The sequence below is a fragment of the Phyllopteryx taeniolatus genome, chromosome 9 (assembly GCF_024500385.1).
Source record: "Phyllopteryx taeniolatus isolate TA_2022b chromosome 9, UOR_Ptae_1.2, whole genome shotgun sequence".
In the NCBI taxonomy this organism is placed as follows: domain Eukaryota; kingdom Metazoa; phylum Chordata; class Actinopteri; order Syngnathiformes; family Syngnathidae; genus Phyllopteryx; species Phyllopteryx taeniolatus.
In genome coordinates this window covers 7160402-7184579 of record NC_084510.1, presented here as the reverse complement: position 1 = coordinate 7184579, position 24178 = coordinate 7160402, and the positions used below count along the sequence as shown (strand labels likewise).

Genomic DNA, 24178 nt, shown 5'->3' with positions numbered 1-24178 from the left:
TATAGTTTATTTTTGGGGGGGATATGTTCAATATTTTAAACTGCCACTAACTTACAAGTCCATTTAAAGTCCCTCTAAAAAAAAAAAAAAAAAGAATGTGAGTGATACTGTATCTTATCTTTATGGAGACATTTAATGGATATTATTTCTTGCAGAAAATCTAAACTAAAAAAGACTGCTTGTAACTGATAAAGTAATAAATAACAATATGGAGATTTTGCAAAAGAAAATTAACTTCTATTAGTAGTTGTAATTTAACACTGAGTTTCTATCACCACTTTGCGAGAGATTTCATATTTTATTGTCGACGCAAAAGAGTTAGTCATAAATAACTTTTAAACCCAGTCATATACAAAATGTAATTATCTTCTCTACTTAGCTCCAGGCTCTTCATATATCTTTTTCTAGCTGTCATGCATTCAAAACACATTTTTAATGACTGGTTATACTTGCAGATGTACACATATATATCATTGGGGCTCTATGGGTGACCCTGTAGTTGATGTCAGAGGGGGGCTGCATTTGTCAGGAGAAGACGACATAAACATTTGGTCCAAAAACAAAAGCTGAGACAATACCTGCAGCTCCAGCTGTTGTACGACCTGCATTTGCACTCGACACTGGGCGGTGCTCCTGTCATCCAAAGCGTGCTCATTGTTAAGATGCCTGGAAAACAAAAAGCAGAAAACACAAAACATTCATGTGTCACTTTCACTTGCTGCAGCTTGTTTCAGCTGTTTGATGTCAGAAACCGTCCTGTGAAGTCTGTTTTAATGATGCTATCTAACCAGGCGAAGTGCAAGGCGCTGCAAAGAGTTGGCAAGAGAAAACTATGTACAGCTCAAATATCCAGTGCCTGGAACCAACAAATACCTTTTAAGCACGCAAGGATTGTCGTCAATGTTTTATGTAAGATAAGTTTAATGACTGAAGAACTGTAAGTTTTCCTATGGTATTCTGACTACGGTGCATTTGCATATAAAGCTGTGTTTTCCCCCTTATTTGTATAATTAAAATGTCTATGTAAATATTCTAAATAAAAGCCAGGCACAGAGAAGAAATGGGATCTGTCACAAACATGAGTTATGGATATAATTATATGTGATCATTTTATACAAGAAAATATATTCTCTTTGCTTCTACTTTTATAACTAATCTAAATAAGTAGCTCGGCAGGCTCCAGACAAGGTTTCCCCCCCCCCGTGATTCATATAAAACGGTGCAGATAAGGTTCACGAGTGAAGGAAATATGATTGGAGGAATTTTATCAGCCACCGCATGAATTACTGTTTGAAAATGCTTATGCAGGGGCATTTCATTAATCATTTAATCATAATCCGAGCAGGATGTTTGAACTGATTTCACAAATACCCTTTCATTTCACTACTTCATTATGCTCACTAATGGATCCAATATATTATATATATATATATATATATATATATATATCATAAATTATATCACATCTTCAGTGACCATGTAGGTCACTCTCACCAGGCTTGTCTTGAAGCTCACATGTTGGCGGCAGGAGACGGCGGGAAGGTGTGGAAAGCGCTTGGCTTTATGAATGCACCTTTTTGCTCTCGTTCATAGCAAATCTAAAAGAGTCAGCGATGCCATACTGAGGGTACACTTATTACCGGAGCATGTATTGAATGCATCACATGTTTGCTTTTAATTCCACACACACTGACATATAGGACATTATGAGATAGTGTTTTGAAAACTCCTCTTGAAAATTACTGACATACACCCAGCGCTTATTATTGTGTTGATGCAAAGAATTAAGATCAAATATTATAATAGAATTCTAAATTACTATAGACAGACTTCTCTTAGTTTCAGTCAAATATCAATTCAATTTAAGGAGGTCTGTAAATGACGCTGGTAAACATTTCTGTACATTCAAAATTTCAAAGAAGAAAATAATAGGTATAGAAGCTTCAACTTCAATTTACTGGCATAGACTGAATTTTCAATGAAGGGCAGCCTACGTGAGTAGCTTTGAAATTTCCCTGTTCATAGGCGACATATGCCCCGCTTCTTTTCATCCTTTGTTACATTCCACTTTATTTCTTCTAATGACATGGAGAGTCACAGTGCATAATTAATAGGAAATGAAATATTCAAATGGCCCTAATGCGGACTTCAGAGAACTGTCTGGACACGAGAGCGCCGGGTACGGGGAATTGACAACGAGGGAGACTATGAATGTTGGCATGTGTCACTTTTTGGACTTCAAATGAAGCCACTTTTCAAAGACAATGTGTAATGTAAATGGCACAATAAAACAAGTCACTCAACACATGCCTGTAATGTAATGCAATCATTTTTACGTCATTTTTGTCACTTTGCAATTACTAACAACAGAAACGCGACTGAGTGATCTTCAGGCCACCATTTCCTTTACACGTATTACAGCTATTAATATCATAAGTAAAAGGCAACATGTTATGGGAATGTAATTGCTCAGAAATCCAAAACATTTGATTTCACATCTTGCCCTTGATAATCTCTGAATTGAATCATGTGGTTTTGGCTTGCAGACAACGCAGCACTAGAGGGCACTGCCGTGTTTCGCTGGCTGTGATCCCTGGCAGGACACTATGAAAACTACGGACACCAAGCAAGCTCTTACCACACACCTCTGTGTGTTGAGCACGAAAACAGGAACGGGGGATTTGGTGCTTTGTGTTTATGTTTGTCAAGATAGGTATGTCATGTTTTCTTTCAAACAGAATAAATACACACGCAGTTTAAAACAACATTTCAGACCGTGTTAGTTGTTACTGTTGGCATGTGGAGCTGAAATCTGGCGTTAAGAGTCCTCCTCACCTTCCTTTCTGTCTGGTAGGCAGTGTGTGTTTTCTGCTGACGCCACACTTACAGACTGATACTTCACTGAAAAGTTTCAACAATTATTCCAACCGTAGGAGACTGGTAAAATCATTTTAGTGCCCTAAATCCATTTTTGTTGTTGTTGTTGTTGTTATTATTTGTATTCTTTTCAGAGGCCTGCAGTATCAGTTGCTTGGCTTCATGTGGAAGTGCTTAAGGTTTTGGGAGCTAACACCTTGGTGAGCTGCTCGCACACTGGCCTGGTGTTAGACAAAGGCAGCTTTGTAGAGACTCCCCAAATGTTTTCTTAACATGTTCCAAGCAGTTTGAGCAGGCAACTAAAGTAAACAAGATGTTGCCATGATAAAAACACTTGTAAAAACAAAGCAGAGTGCACTTACAGACATTGTTAGGGAGAGTTCTACTGTGTGCCCAGAATTTAATTCCCTTCGCTTCTATAAACAAAGAGTGAGGCATTGTCAGAATACAATAAAGAGTGAATGATTTACAGGCAATCCCCCCCAAAGCCAAAATATATGCCTGTGTGTGAGTACGTTTGGGGGTGTAATGCATAGTTTAATACAGGTTTATTACAATTACATGAAAATACAAAGCCATTCTTTGCTTTTTTTTTTTTTTTGCAAACTGCACTGTACACTTCATAGTTACTAGCAAACAATATTGTGTCATGAGCATTTCAAATGCAAGCTGTAATATGAGTGAATTTATGCAAACTATCAAAAGAGGATCCAAAATATTGACAAAGCATCAAACCTTCGGCCGTTTCTCAGGCTGCCCTGCATGACACCTTTCTCCCTGTGTCTGTTGGGGAACTGTGCGAGTGCTTGTTTTTGGATAATGGAATTGTGTCATATCTTGTTTAAAGTGAGACTAATCCGGGGTGACAGCGAGCCATTGATCTGCTGCCACAAGGCAGATGTTTTCATCCTCTCCGTAACCATGGCGCTGTTATGAGCTGGATTAACAAGAGCACGCTGCACACCGGGTTGATAAGCAAACCTGGGGTCTCAGGCAGGGAGTCATGATGTAAAACAACAACGGTCTGCGCCTCGCTGAACAGGGTCTAATCTGTTCCTGAGTTGTCATTTCAAAGCAGGTGTTTCTGTCTAAGATAAAGAGCTACAAGCACACATGGTTAAATATTGGCAAAGAATGCAGGGATGGAGTGGACAACAATTAAATGCTGAAAAACTGTGGAGTAAAAAAAGACTAAATGTAAGACATACAAAGTGTATAAGAAAGACCACAAAGCAAGGAAAGCAGTCAAAGACAAACAACAAATCCCCATGGTCCGATGACAAGGGCAAACATGCAGCGCGCCCAAAGTGTGGCCTGCTACGGATAAACATCCTACGGTTGTTTGTTTGGGAAAAATGGTCCCCATCACCATGGGAACTGCACTTATCACAGGAATTAGAGGCCCATGGTGTCCTCCAAGGGAGACTCGGGCTCCATACCCTTGTCAAAAGAGGACTGTCCCAGGCACCCACTCAGGAATAACAACTAGCTTTTGTTACAGTGCATTTGTGTGGATGCTGTCACAAAACGTGTAATCGACCAAAAGCGAGGACACACACTTGAAATGTAGGACAGCGTTGCAGCTGAGTATGCCTTTGACTTACTTCAAGAAGGAATGGAACTCATCGAACACTGCTTCACATCCAGGCCACTTGCAAACACCATGACCGTATAGCGGATGACTGTGGGGGTGGCAGTCTTCTACTGTGGATCTGAGGGACAAATACGGGAAAATGCAGTATGCAACTTAACTTTTTCGTCGCTCAGATAGTCACACATACCTGTACACATATGACGAAAGACTATGTCATTGTTGTAAGCACATGGCTACCGTATATGCTCAGGACCATCACTTGTGGTCATTTGTGATGTGAACACTTTGATCTGCTTCAACCAATCAATACAAATACACTACATGCAGTAGAAACCATCGGCTATAATAGAGCAATAGCACGCAAAGCTTTGACACCAAGTACCACCTAAAAAAAATATCTGAGCGCTCCAATTACCACCATCATGACCAACGGTCAAATACAGTAGCATAGTAGGTCCAAGGGTTCATGGCAAAAATATTACTGCAAGTCACTATAACATTACGCGCAGTTTGAACACTAATACTGGATACTATATAAAAACTGTATAATATACTGTATAATACTAATACTGTATATTATATACCTAGTAGCGGCACGGTGGAGGACTAGTTAGAGCGTCTGCCTCATAGTTCTGAGGAGCGGGGTTCGATTCCCGGCCCCGCCTGTGTGGAGTTTGCATGTTCTCCCTGTGCCTGCGTGGGTTTTCTCCAGGCACTGCGGTTTCCTCCCACATCCCAAAAACATGCGTGGTAGGTTAATTATCCATCCATTTTCTGAGCCGCTTATCCTCACAAGGGTCGCGGGAGCGCTGGAGCCTATCCCAGCTAACATCGGGCAGGAGGCGGGGTACACCCTGAACTGGTTGCCAGCCAATCGCAGGGCACATATAAACAAACATCCATTCGCACTCACATTCACACCTACGGGTAATTTAGAGTCTTCAATCAACTAGGTTAATTAAATTATTATTATTAATCTAAATTGCCCGTAGGTATGAATGTGAGTGCGAATGGTTGTTTGTTTATACGTGCCCTGCGATTGGCTGGCAACCGGTTCAGGGTGTACCCCGCCTCCCGCCCGATGTTAGCTGCGATAGGCTACAGCGCTCCCGCGACCCTTGTGAGGATAAGCGGCTCAGAGAATGGATGGATATACCTAGTATATAATATGTATGATTTTTTTCAGTTTATGTTGGTTAGTGAAAATATAGGTTAGAAACTCGGCAACAACTGTTGCCAGTGGGAAACCACAGACAAACTTTACACGATTTCTGCAGTTGGACCTATTTACACATACTTATAATCAGGATAGTGGCATGGAACAAGTGGTTGGCACATCTGCCCCACAGTTCTGAGGGTGGGGGTTCTCCCCATGCTTGTGTGGGTTTTCTGCATGTACTCTGGTTTCCTCCTGCATTCCAAAAACATAGATATTAGCTTGAATAGATACTCTAAATTTTCTGTAGGTGTGAATATGAGTGTGAATGGTTGTTTGTCTATATGTGCTCTGCTATTAGCTGTTAACCAGTCCAGGGTGGATATCCCTCTGGCGCAAAAATCACCAGGGATAGCAAACAACAATGACAACGAATGACTGTATTTCACAGTCTTATGAAATGGTTAAATAACTGTATTGCTAAAAGGATTGAATTTACAAAATGTGACCCGTTTACAAGAATCAAATACTTTGTAAATTCACATTGGTGGCAGTAGCTTAGATTGAAATAAGATTTACTGTCCTGGAATATGGAGTTTTCGTCCGGCCGTGGAACAGTGGACCAGGTCTACAACCCTGGCAGGGTTCTGGAGGGTGCATGGGAGTTTGCCCAACCAGAACATGCGCTTTGTGGACTTGGAGAGGGTGTTCGACCGCGTCCCTCAGGGAGTCCTATGGAGGGTGCTCCGTGAGGACGGGGTACCGGACCGCATAATTACGGGCTGTTCGGTCCCTGTACGAACAGCAGGTGTTGTGTACATTTCCATTTCATGAAAAGCAACGGATCGTTTACAGATTGAGCAAAAACTGCAAACATTCCTACCTGCTTTCAATTTATCTAGTGGCCAATCCATGTCACCAGGGGCTGACGAGCAACCATAGGTGGCAAGCGTATGGGTGAGTATAATCATATGCAATAGCGGGAAAGTCTATGAAAAACTAACTTTACAACATCTTCCATATGGCAAGAGGTGTAGAACGAATGTTATCCCAATCAGCGCTTGAGAAAGTGGTCTAGTGGGGAGGCTACCACGAGAGCAAGACAGTCAGCCATATGGAATCAAGCACTATACAGGACATACAACTCTCAGCTACAACAGCCTGGGGGACTGGCCTATATCGCTACCACCTGGTCTTCTTGTCGCCCACGGGTGCACAGCGCCGCTGCTTCTTACCTCGGCTGACAACAGGCTAAACACGAATACTGTGCTGAAACAACTGATGCACTTTACTCTTTATAGTGTCTTACAATTGCTCGAAAAAGGATGTATCTACAGTGAATACACTTATCATTATTCCTCTATTTGTCCTATCCTTTAATCTTGTACTTCACGTACCTGGAGTTTCTTTGTATCTATATCCTGTTTATTATGCTTGCATAACATATTTGTATATTTTTTTGCTGGCAGCGTCTGCATTTCAGGTTGGGAACATTCATCAATGTGCTAAGAAGGGGGTTTCCCCTCGCCAAGTCAAATTATGTTTTTGGTTCAGTTTTGAGTCATGCATTCAGATTACAATCTTTGTTCAGATTTAGCTCCTAAATAGTTGAGTACAATGAGCATTAGCAATGAAAATGTCATGTTGGTGACAGTAAGCCTGGTTTTTAATTTAAATACTCATAGATTTTTAAACTCCTTTGTGAGCACACTTGTTGGTTAATTCTGTATTGATATATATATATATATAATTTTTTTTTTCACCAGGAATTAGCGAGCACAAAGAACTGGGGATGGTAGCAAAATACCACTTTAATCAGTGGACGGTAAACAGCAGTAACGCCAGATGAGATATATTTGTGTTGTGGTTTTACATATGTGAGACCAAATTCAGCTTAAAAAACAGAAAATGGTCTTTGGTGTTACATTTGATGTGCACCAATGACACGTCTTTCACAATGCTAGTTTGTGGGGCAGCCTGAGGGTAGAACGCGTAAATTATATTGTAACCGAGGACAACCATGATATTGGCTTCTTTTGGAGAAGCAGGAACTGAGAGAGACAAATCTAAAGCCTTTGCTGTGCTGTTTTTTAGTTGTTATCTATGAGTGTGTGTGTGTGTGAATGTGTTAATAGGCCCACTGTATTGACAAGTGAGAGCCTGGAGAAAGCGTGTAAAGTCAGTCACAAAACTATCCTATAGATCTCGCGCGTTTGGCCTACTTCACACATTCAGCAATCGGCTTCACCTTTCGTGGCCTTAGCACTTTATCTGCTCTATACATATCCCCTTTGTCATCTTGTTTTACTTGTCATATTTTAATGTATGAATGGAAAAGAGAGATGTAATTGCAGTGCCAAATCTGATTATTTATCTGTTTAACAGATTGCTTTGTTACAGTTCCCAAGATGTGGTTACTGATGAAGGTTGGGAAGAAAAGTGGGCCAATTGTATTGTGAGGATGTTCCAAGTGTATAGGGAATTTGTGTCAGATCACACATCAGACACATTTCATTCAAATAAGCAAATCGGTGAATACAAACGAACAGACTCACAAGGGTATTTCAATCAGTGTGTCACAAACACTGACACACAGACCCACCCATTTCAGAGATGCTATTCAGAGACAGAAGCCTGATCCAAGCCTGTTTGCCAAGTGTTCTTAAAGACAACTCAAAGCAGCAGCGTGTGCCGCGGCTACGGTGTGTCAAGATGGCAGTGATTGAATTTCTCCTCCTTCCTTAAGACGGAAGTGCAAAGCTGATGAGTGATTCCTGTGGATGCACTTAAGGTTTTAGTTGCAGGCGTCGTCGTGCCTGGCCAGATTTTATATGACACATGAAACTAACTACATGGTACTTAGGGCCTGCTGTAAACCAATCTGAAGCCAGTCGGGAAAACAGGTCCATCAGAGGAGAGGCGTGTTTCTGTTGCCTGACAAAAGGACTTGCGAAACCACATCAATTAAAAGTTCATTAAGTTCAGCATCGGCAAGATGAGTTGATGCTCTCCGTTTACACCCAGGCCATTTTCTTCAGACTGATTTTTTAATTCCTAGATTATTATGCAGTCATTTTCTCAAAGATTTGCTTCAAATAATGCTTAATGGTTTTGTGTTTAGGCGTACTTGGTCTGCATGATCAAAATTAAATGTACAGTATCATGATCTTGGCGGTAGTTTAAATTCGACACGTTAAGACACTTAGAACTACTATCTCGTTTAAATCACAGGCTGTTAGTTGTTGTTGTTGAATAGTATCTGATTAGCTCATTCATAAATATGTTAATCTGATGCTATTTAAGCAATGATTGACTTTAGATTGTATCTGTTATGACACATTTCGGTCGCAGAGAGTCACCTGCTTGGTTTTCTGACAGATCTAAGATACTATGACAACATCACTAGTAGGAGAATATTCCATCTGAGAATGCTGTCTTCACCTAAGCTTTCGTGCTAAACTGCTGCTGACATCTTCTTTAATCTCTGACAGTCAGCGCTTGCAAGCTCGAGCGCTACGTCTTCTTCGATGTTCCGTGTTCCACTGATGCTCGCCTTGTTTGCTCACTTGTGACCATGTGTGATGGAGTGAGTGAGTCAATATCATCCCCTACACATTGCTTCAACGACACATGCACAGGTGTACACACACACAAAGAAACATTAAGCCTCCACTCAATGAAGCCCTGAACGTCCGTGAATAAGATTATTTTCTACCGTATAAAACGTTTTGATTGGGCTGGGTGATCTTTGAAAAATGGTACAAATGTTGTTTGTACACATAATATGGAATGCATCGGGAAACGGAAAAGCCAAACTTTTTTCCATCTCACCACTGATGAATCATACCGTGTCACTATAAGACACGCACGCACGCACCCACAATCAGCTGCTTTTCACCTCCAAAGGTGCTCTCACTCATAGTGTTAAAGATGTTGTATTTTCGACTTCGCTTTCTTAATGACACATGCGTTTTGATCAGTCAGTCAGATGTTATTCAGTGAGCTCATGGTGCCTGGAGGCTCCTCGCGAGCTGTTCAAAGATCAGGAGTTGGTGCAAGAAAACGAGCAAACGTGTAAGATGCCAAACTAATTCCTTCCCTATGACAGAAACGCACATCTTTTAAAGCAAATAACATTCACGGATGAGCTATCTTTGATTTTGAAAATATGATAACGCTACCACAGTTTTTCAGTAAATACTGGAGCAACTTGGTTTTCTGCCTGACAAGTTAGGTTAATCAGGTTGATGATACCAAAAAGAAAGAACTTCAGCATGCGTGTTTCAGCTTTAAACACACTGCTAATGTGCTATAGTGTTCTCAAATAAAGGCACTCTGAATGACAGAATGGTAGACTTGACCCCCTCATTAACACTACTGCAATATTAAATGAAATCGAAATTGATTCGAAACAGTCCAAAGCTCATGGGGACATTGGAATTTGTGGAGATTATGCGACCTAATGAGAAATATGTAAGAAAGTACATTATATAAAATCTCCAGCAACGCCAGTGTGTCCTCACTGATGAGGACTCACTGTGAGATATACGCTCCCTAGCCACAAAAATAGATATAAAGGTTATATTAAACAATCACAACTGTTAAGATGAAAATGGATGGATGGATGGATGATGTATGTTCAATGCACACTTACAGTAGGAACTTAAAAATCCAATAGTGGTAATAGTCATTTCTGATGGCGTAGGTCAAAATTAAATATCTTTTGATTTGTTAGAACAACTCTTGGTGAGTGTATGTAAATATGATTTTCATAGAGGCAGACAAAAAGGTAGGGGCTTACACTTCTCTCTTATGACTCATGTACTGTCCATTGGTGGGAGTATGCTGGTTGTGGAGCGGGTTCTTTGGTGGTGCCGGGGAGGACAGATCAAGGCCCCGGTGGCCATTGTTGCTGCTGTTGTGCTCCTCCTTCACATGAGCATTTGTTACCTCCTTCCATAGCTGCTGCAGCTCTGCAGGAATCATGCCTGGAACAAACAAATTGGATAATAAACTCAATTAGCAGCTAATCCAACTCTCGTCATTGCCATTTAATTAAATCATTTGTCTGTAAACAAAACCGTGTATTAATTAGAATCTCAAGCAAGTACTTCTCCCTCCTCCCCAATTCCTCTGTCATTTGGATAATGTTTGTGTACACAAATCCCTTGTACTCACGCAAATTTCATGCTCAGAGTAAAATAATTAACATTTAGACAAGGCATGAAATCTGAATAATGGCCATCATTTTGTGTAGTGCGCACACAACAATAAGTTTACAACAGCAACACTAGAAAACATGCCCCCTGCCTCTTTGAGAAACAGGACCCTGGGGTAATATTCTCAAAAGCGCATTAATGTGCAAAATACTTAAAGCTCTGCACCGCCTCCAATTGACACAGAAGACTTAAACCTCATTTAACAAGTCAAGCACACTGCAGCTAGCACGGCTCTTTCAAAATTAAATCCCTTGAAGACCGTTGACATTGTTGGTGTGTTGACGACACGTCTCCAGTGTGTGAGTGTGTGTGTGTGTGTCTGCATAGGACTGACAGCAAACTCGAATGCATAATACTGTTTTGGACAGTTAATAGATCTTTTGTCAGCACTCCATATAGTTTGTGGCCATTTATAGCATTTTAGCCACTGCACTATCATCATTTGGCAAAAATGAAGAAGGATTTTTGTTGTTGTTGTTTTCTTTTTTTAAATTAAGACCTCCTGTGTGTGGACTCTGTGGCTGTTTGTGTGGGCATTTGGGTAACCCACTTTTAAAATAAAAACGTAAAAATACGAAACAGGGTAACTACGCAGAAATGTGTGGATATTCCAATCTCGTATGCTGAATTAATCCACGTTTAAAGCATGGTGAAAGAACTCCTTGCATATGTGGGGTGCAGAGAAAAAGCCACTCACTTAACATTACAATTAATTAAACCCATTCTCAAAATGAACAGTGTTCAATGAAAGATGATTTACACATGCTTATCTACTTGAGTTTATAGTCTCCAAATCCCCCTCCCCGTTTCTCATCAGCAGCTCTATAGATATCAGAAGTGCTCCTTTCAAGCACCAAATTGTAATACATTGTATGCAAAATGCTTAGTCTTAATTTATTCCTGTTGTGGAAAATAAATGTGAGGTGAAGATCTCAGTACGATCAGCAAAAATATTTTTAATTTGATAAGCTACTAAAGATTTTAATTATGCTGGTAATGGAGAACATTGGCCTAATGAGGCGGAGGACTCCAGAGAGACGCAAGGGCTAAGAAGTGTGAAATGAGTCTGATAGGATTGCTCTAAATTCACACTAGATCGTTTGCATATCAAAGAGCAGGAAATTATTGCAGGACATATCAATAACCTTTCCACGTTCCAAGGAGTGTCTTTCCTCATTCAAATATTTCCACACGCTCGCTCGCTCTTATTCCGCTTGCATGTGTTTTCCCTTCTTCCCTTCAACGCCTTGCTGAGTTCTAATCGAAGTGCACGCCCATGACAGGCAAAACATGCTTAATATTGCTGCCTGTGTTTTAGCATGCAAATCCCCTGCTTGCTGATTTACAATTACATTACTAAATGTTCCATTGAGGTTTTCATGCTATAAAAGAGAATTTGAGGCAAAAGTTCTTTTTTTTTTTTTATGTTCTTTTTGAGAAGAAAGAGAAGGTCACTGTTGATGGTTGTGTCCTGCACTTGGACAGCAGGAACAATCATTTCCCCCCCACCCCACTTGGTGCCCGGTGACAGCGGGCGATGTATTTTTAGCCGATATACTTGACAGGGCGGCCCACACTGGCTCAATTACCACACAGTCCTGGTGACCCCGACACGACTGTTTACTCAGATGAAACCGCAATGGATAGAGTAGGCCGATGAGAGAGCTAACCGAGTGGGACAAAGGTGTCTCTTTCTGGATCTAGTCTGTTTCATTTCTCTCTCTTACCTCTCACCACTTTGATCGCACCCTTTCCTCGAAAACTTCAGCAACATCTATGGCTCACCATTTCACATAAATGACAACAAAATGCCATTACACAAATTTCTATGAGCATATTAGTTTTTACGTTTGAACAATTGAGTTGCTTTGCAGATACCTCCATCTGATTACAGTGGGACATAATGACATTGATCCATACAATCCTCTCTCCTGGTCTGGCAGTTTGTCCGTCTTTAAAATAATGGATTGGTTTATCTTTTCCCTTTTCATTTTTCAACACAACTATTCCCCTCATTACGAAGGGAAAATACAGACAAGCACGTAAAAAATGTATGTTGTTGGGACACTTGATTGATCACCGGCCTCCCAACTCAATTTTACCCCGGCAGGTAGCTCTGGCACTGAGACGGGCCGGGCACTTCAACCTCTTCTTGTCCTTGTCCCCCTGTACCCAGGTGACCATGTTCAAGCAAGCAGAAAGTTGATTTAAGGTTCATAATGACATCAGTTGCAGGCCATCATGCTAGAAATAAAAAATGGCCCCTAGTGCTCTGGGCTCTTTCGACCGGGCTGTTACTCCTCGCACACAGTGCCAGTGTCATGGGGGGACAGTGACATTGCTATTAGTTTATTGTTCCGTCAGGCTGGGACCTTACTGCACCTCTGTTTATGTTGCAGTAATCACTGGCCCGCTGATATGCACCCCTAGGCCTGAAATATGTCCTGCTTCTTGCTGCAGGAACTATTACCAGTAACCTACGGCTGGACGTATCAATCACTGACAGGTCGGCCGCATTACCCACCGCTGTCCCCGATGTGCCGCTGTTCTGTGGGCACTTCATGGCTGGCCACATTCTTTGCTTTCGTATTACCGGCAAATTTGTCTTGTCACCGTCCCACTGGCCTCTCGGAGACAACTTAAATGATGATGTGCGGCAACTAGCCCTCTTGCAGTGCAAACTCATAGGGGCGCGAGGCCATTTTAGCCACAGTGTGCAGATGCTGTGTGTGTTTTGGATTTAAAATGAAACGCATATTCAACCCTTCAGCAATGTGCGCACAAAACAACTGGCAACTCTCTTATCAGGTCAAGAGGACGCGTGTGTGAAACTGTGTATGCATGTGGTGGTGGCGAGAGGTGGGGGGTGGGTTTTATCCCCCTTAGCAAATTGTTATAATTTATAACAGATATCGTCTAACTGCTTCCAAGACTTTGAACATTACCGTCAAAAGAATTTACGGCGACAGAAATGGATAATCTCAAATTGTGCTTCACTCAAATTTGTTATCTACAGGCTTACACTAAATTCCAACAGCCAATTGGAAAGCATTAATTATGTCATTTTATTTTTTTTTAGGAAACAGATGATACAAAAAGCTAATATAAAACACATTAAGCTAAACAAAAGCTTTAACACTCTTTTCTCCTATATTTTTCGTGGTTATAGAGTTAAGCCCCAAATTATTTATAGACTGGCCAATCTCTCAGTTCAAGTCAACTGTTATTTGGTAAATTGGAATCTTTTTGATGGAACTGACAGAATAAAGAATTAATGTTATTAAAAATATGCATCATTTACACATAAATACATATATATTTCATATAAATAAATACATTTCATATAATTTACTTTTACGTTACAATTTGGGGGAAGCATAATAGCATATCTAGAGCATTCCCATCAACTACTGTATACATTTATATACATTTAGAGCACATGATATGCCAGAAATGAGAAAGAGTATGAATAGTGAATATTTGTCTTTGGTATCTCTTTCAATAAAATTTTACGTTTACACTCTTTTGCCCCTTCCCCGCATCATTTTCCACCCATTCAAAAATAAAAAATGCACAACATCTGCTCAACCTCCAGAGACAAGAGCTCTGAGCCAATTACCTCAGAATTTGGCCAGGGTATGAATCATTTTGGACAATGAACAGTATTTAGCTTTACTTATGAAAAAGAAGAATATTGTAGACTGTGAGTAATAGCTTTACAAAATCATTGTATTAATAGCAAGTTCCTATAATGAGCAAAAGAAGAGTAAGACAGGCATGCCAATTTATTACGCCTGAGTTTGAATCCATGATCACTGGAGCCCAGATAGAGCAGATCAAGTCATCACTTGCGACGCAGTGCTAAATGCAAGCCGAATATTGTAGATTAGATCACAGCACCATAGGCCAAGCCCACTGATGCATGAAAGAGTTAAGTGATGTGGAAAACAGAAAGGTCATCAATAACTTCAAACAGTCAAGCAGAAAATGTGTTGAATAGAAAGACAAATGGGGGAACTGAAACACTAGCTTAAGTAACCTAACAGCTGTCAAAGGCATGGAGTAAAACATCAATGGATTGTGAGAAAAAAACTACCCAGGGTTTGGCTGGTTGAGCCAAACAAAAACTAATGAAGACACTACCAAAGAGAATGGATCCATAATCGGTTTTAATATAATTCATTTGGAAAAACGGAGGCGTTGGAATTTTTATTACAAATGAACAAAGAAGGGAGGTCTGTCCTTAAAGGGGACCGAAACCTAAGATGTCTAAACTTTCTATTATATTCCAAATATACATCTATTACACCTTATATTGCCATCATATACTCAAGTACTGTTGCCACCAACATCCACACAACACCCTCCCGAAATCATGTTCAATCGCCAAGTTAATACGCAACAAAAAAAACAACCTTATTAATTATGCTGTCACTGATTAAAATTGGCGAATACGGCAGCAGCTCGCCGGCATTAGCGGCTAATGGCTAGCAGCTCGGCCTTCAGCCTCTCGCACCCAGCTGGCCAGTCATCGAGCACGGCCGCTCGGCCGTAGTGAGCGGCGAGTGCCCGATAGACTTGTGACAGCTGGCGGACTGCTTTAATAGGCAAAAATGAATCTGCCCACTTACATTTGATGCTGCCAGCCTGACACCGTTGCAGTTCCTACCAATCCGTTTTTCACAAACCAGGCTTACTCAAACGTAATTTACAGTGCTGTGAAAAGGTATTGGCCCCCTTTTCAAATTCTTATATTTTTGCATAGTTTCCCTACAAATGTAAATATCAGACAAATATAACCCAAGTGAACTTCAAATGCTGTTTTTAAATGGAGATTTCATTTATTAAGGGGAAAAAAAATATCAAAGTTCAAAGTTACTTGGTCCTGTGTGAAAAAGTAATATGTCCCGACAAAATCAAGCCGGACAAATAATCTAAAAAAGCTGCAACAAAATGACACGATCCAAAGAAAGTCCAAAACAGTCGAGAAAAAAAGTAATTGACATCTATCAGTCTGAAAAAGTTTACAAAAGCCATTTGTAAAGCTTTAGGATTCCAGTAAACCATAGGGGGAGTCTTTATCCTCACATGGAGAAAACATGGAACAGTGGTGAACCTTCCCAGGAGTGGCTGTCCTACAATTAGACCCCAAGAGACCAGCTAAGACTCATCTAGGAGGCCACAAAGGAACTGAGGACAATTTCTCAAGAACTGAAGGCCTCCCTTGCCACAGTTAAGGTCAGTGTTCATGACACAACAATCAGGAAGAGACTGGGCAAAAATGGCATGCATGGCAGAGTTCCAAGGTGAAAACCACTGCTGTCCTAAAAGAACATAAAGGCTCGTCTTACTTTTGGGAAAAAAAACAACAACAAAAAAACCCCACATCTGAATGATTCGCAAGACTTTTGGGGGAATAATATATGAACCGACGAGATGAAAGTTGAGCTTTTTGGAAGGTGTGTTTCTCATTAAATCTGGCATAAATGTAGCACAGCATTTCAGAAAAAGAACATCACACCAACAGTCAAACATGGTGTTGGTAGTGTGATGGTCTTGGGGTGATTTTCTCCTTCAGGACCCGGACAACTTGCTGTGATTGATGGAATCACGAATTCTGCAGAAAATCCTGAAGGAGAATGTTCAGCCATCAGCTGAAGAATAGCCTTTTAAGTTCACTTAGGTTATATTTGTCTGATATTTACATTTGTTTGATGATCTTAAACATTAAAGTGGGGAAATTCTGCAAAAATCTAAGAATTTGGGAAGAGCCAATACTTTATCATGGCACTGTATTAGCAGGCAAAAGCGCTACAGGATTTGTGATGTCACTTCCTGTCTGCAGCAGAGGGGGAAATATCGGCTCCCTTAAATTGATAATTTTGTCTGTTTAATTCTTATTCCACGAATGCAATATTAATCAGAGTACTGTGTTTTTACTAGTGCTGGCACATACAACGTATTCCTGCAAAAAGAAATGTTGGCTTTACTTGCGCTTTAACAAAAATGTAGTGGCATCATTGCACATTTTGCATACAAAGGCAAATATGGTAAAACTAAATGTGAAAAGAAAATACATATTTTAATGGCCATCTGCACTTTTATGGGTTTTAAATACATGTAATATAAAGACAAATGAAGTACGCACATACACACACACGCACACGGCGAGTGAGGCTGCATGGCATTCATTTATATGACGATGACACAGTATAAACAGGATGTAGTGGGACTGTTGCAAAAGCTACTAAAAGTACAGTATCTGGCCATATCACCCGTATAATGCTTTACTCAAAGGGTGTGTGTTTGTTTGCCAGACATCTGACACAAAGCAATTCTGCAAAGCACACTCAACACAGCAGCGCTCCACGCCTGTGCCCACGGCAATTGCCTCCAAGCGGATGAGTGATTCCATACCCAGTCCAAACAATAACACCACTGTACAAACGTGTTTGTGTGTGCCTATTACCTAAGCACCTCTGAACCCTCCTGTTTTTAATCACCCTTATCTTGTTATTTCAAAACTGTTTGTCTTCGCTGGGAATGAATAGTGAATGTCATATTCTGAAACCCTTACGACAGTGTCTTTTGTCACAAGGGGACCACTCCTTAACAAATAATAAAAGAATAAATAAAGACACAAACTTGTTGGCCAAACAGACATACTGGCTCCCGAACAAGCCAACCCATTGACACTTTATGAATGTTTAATCCAACCTTGCCAAAGTTCTTTGCAATGCAACTGCCTTAGAGTTATGGGGCTTTGGATATAGCTTGGCAGGTGTCACTGTACATATGAATAACTTCTCTTAATATTAAATATGAACAGGGATGGGCAATATGCATTTAAGCAAAATCTCATTTGTTTTCACAAAAACCTGATTTCCAAAGTTTTGCTTTTTCTTTAGTTTCTTTTACATCTTGAGAGTTGCTTTATTTCTCCTTAATAGGTAATATGAAAAAAAGTGTTTCCTATTGGAAAATGACCCCTTTGTCAAAACATTTATGTAAATATGCTAAATTAACATTTGCCCAACAGTTTAATATAATAAAATTGACTGTCAAACTATGAGGCCCAAGTCCCTCACTTTCTTTTCTCTGATATTAACAGGTGAGGCATGGTGAACGGAGCAAAATATTTGCAGCTTGGAAGGACATACCTTGGGTCAAAAGTTTCGCACGTCGATAAATCACTGCCTTCGCAATCGATAAATGGGAAACATGTCATGGCAATGTTCACCGTGATTGACTGATGATTCTGTCAATGTCTATTTCTTAGCAGGAATTAAATTAGCTTTTTTGAAAAATATTTGCTTCCAAGCCGACCAAGTCTCTTAAGTTGGCAACACTGACTGCTTTTGTAAACTGGCTCCTCTGTTGGCAGCCATGCTGTTGTGTGCACGTCAAGCGGAGACATGCTTTGAACTAGAAAACTAGAAAATGTAGTTTTTTTTGTTTTTTTTTAAATCTTAAACTCAAATTAATGGATCAAATCGATAAATCGCACAACCCTACATATCACTTTTGCTTACATTCTGATGAACAAGTGATGTGGCACAGCTGCATAAGATGCTAATTCAATAGGTTGTGGTGATATAAAGTACGAACCATGTGTGAGGGACTGCAGTGGCAGGCCCGTTTGTCCAGGCTGGATAGTGAGCAGCCCTTGCCTCTGAAGGTTGAGCAGATGTTGCTGCTGGACCTGCTGGACCTGAAGGAGCTGCTGCTGGAAGGCCAAATGCTGTGCTGACACCTGCTGCTAAAGACACAAATGCATACTTTTAGAAAACACAGTCATTGTAGCCGAAGAGCCAGTGTTAATATTTAAAGCTGGCTTTAATTTACAATATTGCCTAAATTGACCACACGGAGTGGAAAAAAACCCAAAAGTAAATTGAACCTGTATAATACTTGTAGATGTATATCGTTATTGTCGGGCAGAATCCTCCTATGTCCAAATTTTTTTTTAAATGTCATTATCATATTTTTCCACAAATGAATACTTATTACTTATACTTATTAATATTTTTTACAAATTATTGAAAAGTGATGCTTTTGGAGATGCAAGGATTGCAGCCGACAGCAGCAATATCATAGTCTACAATACATCAGTGGTCGCCAACCACCGGTCCACGGAACGGTACCAGGGCTTACAGATAGAGAACGTTTTTTAACCCCCCGAAAAAAAATATAATTAAATAAGTGGGCATAAACCGGCAATAAGTGTTTTCAGGGGTTGGTTCCCCCCCTAAAAATAAAATAAAATGGATAGGTGAATCCACGGGTGTTGGACCGCGTGTATGCGGGGGTCCACTGTACATACATATATATAATTATTTTTTTTGGAGCTTTGTGGGACATGCCAATCACACGACCCCCCCCCACCCCAGCACCACGGCGACGATTAGCTTCCAATCAGCACCCCCAGCCCATTACCCCACAACCTAGACCCACCCTGACGAATTGTTGCCAGTCCACGTAAAAAAAGTATGAAGTGGTCCGTGGCGGGAAAAAGGTTGGTGACGACTGGTCTACATAAATGGATGATGGATAGTGATGGATTTCCACCATAACAGCATTTAACATGTATGCAACTTACTGTATGTAAATAATGAGGATTTGGGGTGAGGGCAAACAATGAAACAAGAGTCATTCATACCATGAGCTACAGTGATTACATTAATGCCATTCATGATTCAGATAGCAATTTATGACTCAATGTAAGGGCTTAGTAACCACCGTTGCAACCCTGCCAGCAGAGCCCTTTTGTAGCCACCAATGTTCCAATATTGCAATTTACCGAGAAGAATAATTGTTTCGTCTGTTTGATACTTCTATTATTGGTTGTCAATAAAAAAGTGACAATACCCACGAAGTGACGTGTAAATCAAATAATTAATAGAATGGAGAGGAAGTCCAAATAAAACATAGACCAACATTTTCTCATATGCCTCATCTCTCGTACGTGGAAAATATCATTGTTCCACAGAAAAACGTCTCTAATCCTCCTCAACTGATCCACAAATGTTTTTGACTATCGGTTTGAGTACAGTATGGATCAGGACACATGGTTCCTTTTGCAATCTATAAAACAAACACACATGACTGTACATGGCCAGTAATAGAGCAAGTGGGAGGAAAGAAGGGGGCACTCAAAACTGTGCCAAGCTGTGTACCGCACCCTGTTAGCTAACACAGGATACATCACACTTTGTTTACTTCTCACAACTGAGTGCATACAAAAATGTCTCGGTGGCAAACAGCTGCCAGATAAAATGAATGTGAAAAGGGTGTCCCCACCCCACCCACCCCGCCCACTGGGCCACCCTTTGGGCTTCTCATTGGGTCAACTACGGGAAAGGTGCTTTAACGAAGGAAGGGAAGTGAAGAACAACAGCTACAGCTGAAATGTGTGATCTAATCCAAAAGATGAGGAGAGAGAGAGAGACATGACAAGGATCCCAGATAGGGTTCTGGGATACGGATGGACTGTGATTTTCTATGATCTGCCTGATTAATTCAAAAGGTAGTTGGCTTCTCAGTGCCATTAGTGCGAGAGAAGTTTCTTGTTTCTTTAGTGGTTTGCCCTCAGCTAGTTCCTCCCTGACAATCTGGGGGGAAAAAAAAAAAAAAATCTAGCTACGGGGGTGGTAGTTCACAGGGAACGACGCCTTTCATCAAAAGTCTTAATAAATAGAAGTTGGCTTTCCGGAATAAAACCAGAAAGAATTAAACACTGAGTATTGCAAATTAATTTAAGTCTCTCCCATCGTTGCATGTTTTCTGGGCCCGTCAGATGACAGGGGGCTCCTGTGCACTCCCAGCATGCAGACACATAAAAACCATCAGAACCAACAGACCAAATAAGAGGTTAACAAGAAGTGGCACAAGGGAGAGAAAAATATAGTCCCTGACAAATGATAAAGAGTGGCACTGGCAGGCCTTTATTGTGAAGCTTCAAATATAAAGTTAAAGATCTTTGAAAAATGAAATTTTGATGTCTTTAAAATAAAAAGGGGCACAATGCAACAACAGGGGGTTATTGTCTGGCAGCCACTAGGGAGTCACAGCATAATTCTTATTCTGTCTTTTGATGGCTTCTCGAAATGCCACAGAAAAAAAAAGAGCGGAGAGGGAAAGAGACAGCAGAGAGGGAAAGCCTCACGGGGCTGCATCTATTTCCTGTGATCATACATAATATGCTTCAGAAGTTATTTTTTCTTCTATTCTCATGCTCCATTCAACTGATCAATTGCCCCCCCCCCCCCCCCCATGCCTCCTCCACCCCTTTCTTTTTGTCTCACTTGCTCCTCTTGTGTTTACATCAGATGCGACTTAGTGACAGGCCCTATCTGAGGCCGAGGAGTTGTGCCGTCATGTTGATTTATGGGAGCATCATGCCGCAACTTGTCCAAAGTGAAGCCCACAGTTCATTAATTAGGGAGCTTTGTCTTTGAAGCTGGGAGCTTTGACAGCACGCAGGCACGTGAGCGCGAGTATGCCTGATTGTGCCTACTTTCAACACGGCTCCGTTTTCTAAGCTTCCTCTGCTCTCCAAACACTCAACTCAATGGGGACGAGTGAAAATTCCGATTTTCTTTGACCTTCTTCTGACCGCACAATAATTTGCTTTGTCCATAGTGATGCCCGTATCCACCAATCATTAGCACGCATTAAGCTGCTGCCTACGAGCATGCCCCGCTGTACTGGGGAGAGCCGAAGAGTGCAAACGAGAAAGATGGGGGAAGAAATAAAAACCTCTACACAGACAACAAAGCTGGGAGCGCTCGCCGTGCTGATATCTCACAATTACATGGCTTCTCATCCGCTGCCATTTCCATGTTAATTACCAAGAAAAGCCTCTCAGATTTATATGTGCCACATTCTCGTCTTTGCTCCCCTTTGCCGTTCATTATGTCCTGCACACGACTCTCAGGAGCGCTCGTGTCTTAGAAAATATCATACGGGGGACAGCAGAGGAATCTTTTTTTCCCCCAAAGTACTATACATCATTACTCAGTCATTGCCATTTAACCAGAAAGTCTGACATACTAATCAGAAGCATGGGTGCACCCCCCCCTTTCCATGCTTCAACCACAGTCTGAAGGCAGATGGGTTTGAGGGAGGGAGCACGCATGTCTTCCATGCTCTCTGTCTGGTCAATGGTTTTCATACTGGCAGGCAGTTGGAGTGATGTCAGTCTACCTCTTTATTCTGCTTGCTGCCTCCATGCTGTTGGAGGAGCTGGAGGTGGAGCTGTTCCTGCTGCTTCTTGTAGAAATCTTGGAGTTGCTGCTACAGAAAAGACAGGGAGATGATATGACATCAAGTCTGTCACGCCAATCATTTGGATAATTGCAGTTCCAAGGAAATGTACACCTTTGTGAAACAGATCCTCCTCACAAATGGAGACTATTTGAAATTGATTTGTTGTGCCATACCTGCTGTAACATGAGGGCCTGCTGCTGCTGGAGAAGAACCTGGAGCTGCTGAGGGCTCAGGACTTGCTGCTGAAGGATCTGCTGCATCTGCTGAGGAGTTATCACTTGAGGTGTCATCATAGCCACTGACACTGGAACCTGTACAGAAAAAGGCAGCACACTATGTTGCATTGTCCACCAATCCAAAAGGTAAAACGGTGAGCCACAGGAAATAAAACCAACAAAAAAATCTATTTAGCATCGGTCCCTTTTCTTCAGAGTGGATGTCAATGTTAGACTCCCCAACAAGAATGCATATACAGTGCTGTGAAAACTATTTCCCCCTGCTCAAATTCATACTTTTTTTTGCATAGTTTCCGCAATGTGGTTTGCTGCAGTCCTAAAGCATTAGAAATGGCTTTTGTAACCCTTTCCAGACTGACAGATGCCAGTTACTTTATTTCTCATCTGTTCTTGAATTCCTTTGGATCGTGGCTTTTTTTTTTTTTTTTTTTGCATCTTTTTGAGATCTTTTGGCTGACTTAATTTTGTCAGATAAGTCCTATTGAAGTGATTTATTGATTGAACTTGTGGAGGTAATCAGGCTTGTGTGTGGTCAGTAAAAATTAACTCAGCTTTCCGAAAATGTGATTAGCCACAGTTAATTCATGATTTAACAAGGGAGCCAACTACTTTTTCCACACCGGGCCATTTAGCTTTGAATATATATTTTCTCATTAATAAATAAAATCACAATTTTATGTTTACTTGGGTTATCTTTGTCTGATATTTACATTTGTAAAGTGGGGAAATATGCACACAAAAAAAATTAAATAATAATAATAATAATTAAAAAAACAAAGACATTGAGAAGGGGGCAAATACTTTTTCACTCCACCCATCTAACTAAAAAGAAAACTAAAGAGGACTTAAGAAGATGACGGCCAGGGATGACTCATGCCTGCTGAGTATATGGCTAACCTCCGAACATCCATCCTCCTGCTTTCAACAACATCCCTTTATCACACAAACACCAATTGAGAATGATCTGCATCTCCTGTGATGCTTCCCTGTGTCTGCCATTTATAAAATATGGCAAATAAGCCATACCTGAGGACGCGAACCTCGTTGCACACACAGGACATGCCATGTGAGAACATTTCATTAGCGTTGCTGTCAACATTGATGTATTATTGTGACAATATGGAGTGCCTGGAGGAGGAGCCAGGGTGAAGAACATGCAGACCTCTAACAAACTCTTGAAAGGTGTGAGTGCGTGTCTCTTCAAAATAAGTGATTTGTTGTGACACTAAAAAGGCCCCACGGTTGTCAGGGTGCCTTAATTGCTCCTGTGTCCTGTGCATGCTGCCTTTCAATGGTGTGATTTGCAATAACATTAAAAATGCCTTTTCGTGACATCTGAATGAGAGAATAGAGAAATGTTTTTTTTAATGTGGGTGATAGGGATTTCTCCAAGAATTTTTTATTTTTTTTACAATCAACGTGTATTTGCCTGAATATGTGTTAAAATGATGATGTCAGGCAAGCATAACGTTTGATAGTCAATGTCACTCGAATGGTATCAGAACTTATCGCTGGGCTAATGACACTATTTTGAATTTTCATGCATTTCTGAAAGCAATTTTGATTTGAAATTCTCTGGAAATACAGATTTCTTCCGTGACATACACCTGCATACCGATAACCTTTTAGGTTTGCCCCATTATATAGCACAGCAATAACGAAAAAAGGTACAATGAACAGTACTGTATTGTAAATGCATAGAAGAGTGCTGTAATGTCAAACAAGAGGGAGGAAGGTATTGCTTTCTTTACCAAACAACATGCATGCAACGAGCTGCGGTTGTCAAGCCAAGAGCGAATGAATGAGATTCAACCTTAATGCAGGACTA

At 40.8% G+C, this 24178-nt stretch overlaps 1 protein-coding gene across 16 annotated transcripts in view; it reads right to left on the bottom strand.

The window, feature by feature from the left end:
• The window catches only part of foxp1b (forkhead box P1b), a 241910-nt gene that overhangs the window by 12381 nt on the left and 205351 nt on the right, over positions 1–24178 (bottom strand). For 9 of the 16 annotated variants that reach the window (XR_009790041.1, XM_061783849.1, XM_061783851.1 and 6 more), the window contains 6 exons: positions 22288–22425; positions 22052–22141; positions 18455–18605; positions 10429–10615; positions 4482–4589; positions 579–666 (listed from right to left, as the gene is read on the bottom strand). Coding sequence is in view for 15 of the 16 variants with exons in the window: in XM_061783849.1 (XP_061639833.1) it covers positions 579–666; positions 4482–4589; positions 10429–10615; positions 18455–18605; positions 22052–22141; positions 22288–22425 (762 nt within the window). In the remaining variant the exon portion in view is untranslated. The remainder of the gene's footprint in view (positions 1–578; positions 667–4481; positions 4590–10428; positions 10616–18454; positions 18606–22051; positions 22142–22287; positions 22426–24178) is intronic. The other 7 variants (XM_061783858.1, XM_061783861.1, XM_061783856.1 and 4 more) reach the window with 4 other exon arrangements.